This window comes from Aethalodelphis obliquidens, unplaced genomic scaffold (genome assembly GCF_003676395.1).
Source record: "Aethalodelphis obliquidens isolate GAN/ISIS:26980383/991018 unplaced genomic scaffold, ASM367639v1 scaffold949, whole genome shotgun sequence".
NCBI classification, from domain to species: Eukaryota; Metazoa; Chordata; class Mammalia; order Artiodactyla; family Delphinidae; genus Aethalodelphis; species Aethalodelphis obliquidens.
In genome coordinates, this window is record NW_020838860.1 from 2,937 (window position 1) to 8,797 (window position 5,861).

Sequence of the window (5,861 nt, forward strand, 5' to 3'; positions counted from 1 at the left end):
TGCCAGGGAGTGAAGAGGCCTGAATACAGAAGGGCCTAGAAAGAGCACCACTGTAACCAGAGGGGCCTGGAGGGGAGCGGGTCTGATTAGGGGAAGGGGTGGAGCAGGGTGTCTGCGCTGTATGATGCTGAGATTGTGGCCCCGACACCCAAGACACAGGCACAGACTCGGCCTTCACGTGGGTGTCCAGCCATCACCCCTTGGGAACAAACAGGCTGTCCTCATATCAAAGAATAATACACGGTTTTCAACATTCAATCTCTTAAGCATTTATTAGATCTGCTGGCTTCTGTGGACAGAGAACTCACTAGCTCAGCGTCCCTGCCCTTGGGGGCTCACAGCCCCGTCGTCTCCTGAGCAGAGTGAGAGGCAGCTCAGTACTTGTCGGGCAGGCCAGGAGGTCGGAAGTAATTGGGGTCTTTGCCGCTCCGGCCCCATCTATTGGCAAACTGGTCGGCCTCCGAGTCCTCCCGTCCGTGGCCACTGTCTCCAGGCTTAAAAAGGTCTGTGACTCTCTGAATATTCTCCCTGGCATCGCTGGAATGGAGGAGGGCAGGTAGGGGATTACTCCAGGGCTGACGAGCAACAGCCCACCCTCCCCATCTCTCCTCTTTCCAAGGAATCGAGGACTCTGACAGGAGCTAGGAAAGAGGGAATGAAGCCTGAGGCTGCCCGGGCTCAGCCCACCTCAGCCCTGCGGGTCCCCTTATGCTGGGTGAACAGCACCCATGGGGGAGGCTTGGGAATCGTCTGTCCCACCAGCCTTGCTCTGCTCTTCAGCCACTCAGACCCCACACAGGACACAGAGGGTGAGGGTGGATAAGAGGAGGAGAGGCCACAGCCCTACAGGAAGTTCTCCAGGGCTTGGCCCCTCCTGGCTGTCCGAGGTTCTCACACCCATCCCTGCATCCTCAGGGCCCCTGGTACCTGATCACTTCAGCAGCCCAGACGCCCCCAGGTCCCCTTTGGGCAGCATCATAGTTGCCCCGGGCGTGGAAGTACTTGTCGGAATTTTTGTAATTGGCTTCTCTCATGTCAGAGTAGGCTCTCCACATGTCTTTAGCCCCTGGGAGGAAAGCACATAGAGAAAGGATTATCAGGTGGACAGAAAACTGTGACACACCTTAGGGAAGAATCAAGGAATGAAAAATCTTCCACTGACTCAGTTTCATCCTGTGGCTATAGCACCGTGAGTGCCATAGAGTGAGAAGAGCATTCTTGTGTCTAGTTTCCTGCTCCTGGTAACTCGAATGAGAGTCGTTATGGGGGGAGGGGCACAGCTGCGTTGGACCTGGCTGTCGGGCCCCTATGATGCTGTCTCTGGACTGCATCTCACTTAGGGCTCCATGTGACATGTTTAAAGGGGAGAAGGGAGCTATCTTTATAGGGCAGGATTCCTCAGCTTCATACTATTGACATTTTAAGCCAGATAATTCTTTGCTGTTCAGGGCTGTCCTGGGTATTGTAACACGTTTAACAGCATCCCTCACTTTTACCCACTAACGGGCAACCTATTCCCCAAGTGGGACAACCAAAAGTGTTTCCAAACATTGCCAGATATCTCCAGGACACAAAATTGCCCTTGGCCCCGAACCACTGTTATAAAAGGAAGCTGCATAGGATGAGATCCAGGGGATTGGGGTGAGTGAGGAGGTGACATGGAGGACAGATTCTGAGAAAGGGGCAGACATGCAGCACCTCTGCCCTGACGCCTAAGAAATGTATTCCTGCTGCGCGAATGCGCTCAATGTGACTTGATTCCCCTGCCTGTTAGGCACGTGAATGGCATCCTGAGGACTTTCTAGTGGACGGTATTGATGACGTGGGCTGCCTGAGGAAGCAAGCCCTCGAGCAGTGGGTCTTTGCCTCAGCCTGGTTACACCTTCCAATCAGCTGGGGAGGTACTGAAAGTCCCATGAGACCTACCTCACAGCCCAGGCCAGTTACTCACACTCTCTGGGGTGGGTCTCAGGCATCAATAGTTTTCACTGCTCCCCAGGTGAATCCAACATGCAGCTGAGATTGATAAGCCCCCAGCTTGAGGGAGTGGCACTGGGACAAGTCTGCCCAGCAAGAGCTGTGGCCTCGTGCACAGCTGGGTTCAAACTTCTGTCCTGCCACCTGCTGACTGGCACTTAGTCCCTGGGCAGCAGACTCGGCTGCTCTCAGCCTCGGTTTTCTCCCCTTCAGATGGGGGGAGATGCCTCCCTCACGGAGGTATTCTGCAGGTAAGTAGGTGACCAACTGTCCCAGCCTAACCAGAACTGCACCTGTTTTCCTGGAACTGCCCCAGTTAGCGTTGAAAGTGTCCTGGAAAAGTCCTCAGACCTGGGCAAAGCAGGAGAGTTGGTCACCCTGAAGTGCATGTAAGGGCCGAGTTCCTACTGGAAGCTTGAGATATGTTATTAGGTTCCCCACCCCGGTCGCACACGGGTTTTTTTGTCAGTTAAAAGGCTATAAAAGGGTAGGAAACAGACTGAACCAGGGACAGTGTCACTGAGTATAGGAAGCAGGAGCAAGAGCTAAGCTGAAGGTCCCTGAATTATCCAATTAGGAAATGGAAGGTAAGAAGGAAGAGAAGAAGAAGAGAGGAAGGAAGGAAGGAAGAGGGAAAGGGAGGGAGGAAGGGAGAAATGAGTGGAGGGAGAGAAGAAGAGAGGGGAAATAGATGGATAGCTTTCATCCTCCTTCATGCAATTGGTCTGAGGGAAATGCTGTACCATTTCAAGACTTATTTTATGTCTTCCATTCAAACTTCCATTTCAGCTGGGAATGATGACTGTTCTTTCTCTAGTGACTGATCGACATAAATTCTGTGGTTTTCAATGTGTCTGAAAAAAAGCTCCCCAAACACCTGGCACATTCTACCACATAGGGCAGCACCGCCTAAGACAGTAGCTCCAACCCTTAAGAGCGCTCATGGTGAATCCCAGAGGCCCATGGGTGTCATCCCCCCTCCACCAGCCTTACCGTCATAAGCCTCACCAAGGAAGGAAAACCATCGGCTGTGGACTCCCAGCACCAAGGAGCAGAGAATGAGGCCTGTGAAAAGCTTCATTGTGCTGAAATGAAAGGAGAGGGTCAGGGAGACACGGACAAGCCTTGTACACCCACTTTGGGATTTGTATGTCGAGGAGAGCCCGGCTGTTCTTTCCACTTGTTCTCATTAGACTCTCAGTGGTCCACCTAGGCAATATTGCAGTCGGACCTCACCAGGAGCCACTAGCCCTCAGCTCTGAACCCACCAACCCTGAACCCAAGCCTGCCTAAGAGGTCACCAAGGTGTCTATGGTGGAAGAAGAGAGCAGCTGGGACGTAGCTGTGTCTTGCTAAAGCAGCCTGTAATTCATCAAAAAGCATTTCCCATGCACCACGCTGCCAGCACTGACCTCATTCAGGACAAATACAAAAGAGAAGAATTAAAGTAAGTGTTTTCAAAGAAATCACTCCTTGGAGAACTTTCTCACCTAAACCCGGTGGAGCAGACCTGCTGGGGACAGGTGGCTGCATTTATACTGAGCCATCCCTGCTGGGGTCATGGGGTGAGAAGGAAAGCTGGACTGGTGCCTGGGGGAGAGTCCCTGCAGGTCATTTCTCCTACAAAACTGCAAAGGGTAACTTACTGGAGACCAGTGGCTGTCCTCATCCACAGGTCATATTCCTCATTGTGCAACCCTGAGAAAACAGCAAGGCCTGTTCTGCCTGGTGGCCACTGTCAGGGGTGGAGGGGCTGAGGCCTGGGCCACCTGGGCTGTGGAGAAGAGGGTGTGGAGCTCCAGGAAGGAGGCCCCCAGGCTGCTGGCAGGTGTGTGGTTAGAGGATACTCCTCCAGCCTGGACCTTGCTTTCCTGGTCGTTTCCTCAGGATGGTCCCTTCTGGACCAGACAGCCGATGTGTCAGAAATTAAATCCTTTGAACTCACGTGTAAAGCCCTTGAGCTTCAAAACTGACAGGCCACCCCACCGAATGTCGTGGGTGCCCCGAGCACTTTCCACCACTCTGTGTACCTGTGCTGAGCTCTCAGCTCCAGGGCAGAGAAAGCCCTCTCAGCCTCTCAGCCACGCATTTCATAAAGGTCAGCACCTATCATGACAACAAAAAAGAGAGGTATTATAAAATAATGAGAGGCTTTTTGACTTGATAAAGGTTAAATACCAATAATCTATAGCAGCTGTTCTCACAATGTGTTCTAGGGAAACCTGAGGGTCTCTTAAGACCCTTTCAGGGGAGTCTGTGGGATCAAAACTATTTTCACAGTAGCACTAAGATATTCTTTTACTTTTTCATTCTCATTTTTTTCATGAGTGTACTGGGTATGAAATGTTCATTGATATGGGTTGAGATTTCTACATTGCAACTGACCTTTAAGAAACTACCACTTGTCAAGTTTTGGTATCGTATCAAAGAATTGCCTGAATTATCATAAAATGCTATTAAAATGCTCTCCAGTTTTCTACCTATATGTTATATCTGTGTGATGTTGAATTTTTTTGTATACTTCAACCCAAATAATGTATTGTGACAGATTGAGTGCAGGATCACACATGAGAATCCAGCTATCTTCTATTAAGCTAGATATTTAAAATTTTTCAAAAATGTAAAGCTACTATTTTTCTTATTAATCTTTTTGTTTTGGAAAAAGATTATTTTCATTAAAATATATTATTTATGTTAACATAATGGATTTATTAATGTGCTTTTATTTATTCATTTATTTATTTGACCATTTTTTAGATACTCTGCAAAGGGTTTTTCATAAATTAACTCAATCCTCATAAAACTTCATAACAGCACAATATGTTATTGTGTTTTTAAATGCTCAAACATTTTTTCTTTCCAGTGTGTTAAATCCTGATAGAGTCAGGATAAATTAAATTTCTTTGAGGACCTCAATAATTTTTCAGAGTATAATGGGACCCTGAGACACAAAAGCTTGAGAATCATTGCTCTACAGCAAATCTTATGTGTAAAGAAGACACTTTAGGTGCATTCTCAAGAAGGCCAAGAGGGAGACATGGATGTCCTCTTCTGATCACCTCAGTTTCACATTCTGCTGGAGGACCTGCCCGTTGCTAAGACAAGAAACATGAGGACGATAAGAAATGGAAGAGAAGAAATGAAGCTATCATTATTTCTAAATGATGCAAGCTTTTACGTAGAAAACCCATCAGAATCAAATGGTACACTAATGAAGCCATTAAGAGAATTCAGTGAGATTGCCATGTTTCGCATAAAAATTCAATTGTGTGTCTCTACACCAATTCTTTTTGTGTTGTTTTTTTGGCTGCGTTGGGTCTTTGTTGCTGCCCGCGGGCTTTCTCTAGTTGCAGCGAGCTGAGGCTACTCTTCAATGCGGTGAATAGGCTTCTCACTGCGGTGGCTTCTCTTGTTGCAGAGCACAGGCTCTAGGTGTGCAGGCTTCAGTAGCTGTGGCTCGCGGGCTCAGTAATTGTATCTCGCGGGCTCTAGAGCACAGGCTCAGTAGTTGTGGCACATGGGCTTAGTTGCTCCACAGCATGTGGGATCTTCCCGGACCAGGGCTCAAACCCGTGTCTCCTGCATTGGCAGGCGGATTACTGACTACTGCGCCACCAGGGAAGTCCCAACACCAATTCTTAACAGTTAAAAAAATACAATACAAAATACTACCAAAAACATTAACTATCTAGGGAAAACTTTAAAAATACACAAATATTTACAGAGAAAATTTAAGTTTGTTAAAGGATAAAAAGTGGGGGATGTATGTCATGTTCATGGAGAGGATGTTTTGACTTAGTAAAGGTATCAGTTCTCCTTGGATTAATTTATAAATTCAGTGCAATGCTAATCAAAATTCCCCGTGGAATTCTTTTAGGGACACA

General features: G+C 48.0%; 1 protein-coding gene across 1 annotated transcript; it reads right to left on the bottom strand.

The window, feature by feature from the left end:
- Positions 1–257: 257 nt before the first annotated feature.
- Positions 258–3,074, bottom strand: LOC113616932 (amyloid protein A-like). Its single transcript, XM_027100293.1, has 3 exons — positions 2,971–3,074; positions 928–1,066; positions 258–537 (listed from the first exon to the last, which is right to left on the bottom strand). The coding sequence occupies exons 1-3, from the start codon at positions 3,056–3,058 to the stop codon at positions 375–377; spliced, it is 390 nt and encodes a 129-aa protein (XP_026956094.1). The 5' UTR covers positions 3,059–3,074; the 3' UTR covers positions 258–374.
- Between the last annotated feature and the right edge of the window lie 2,787 nt (positions 3,075–5,861).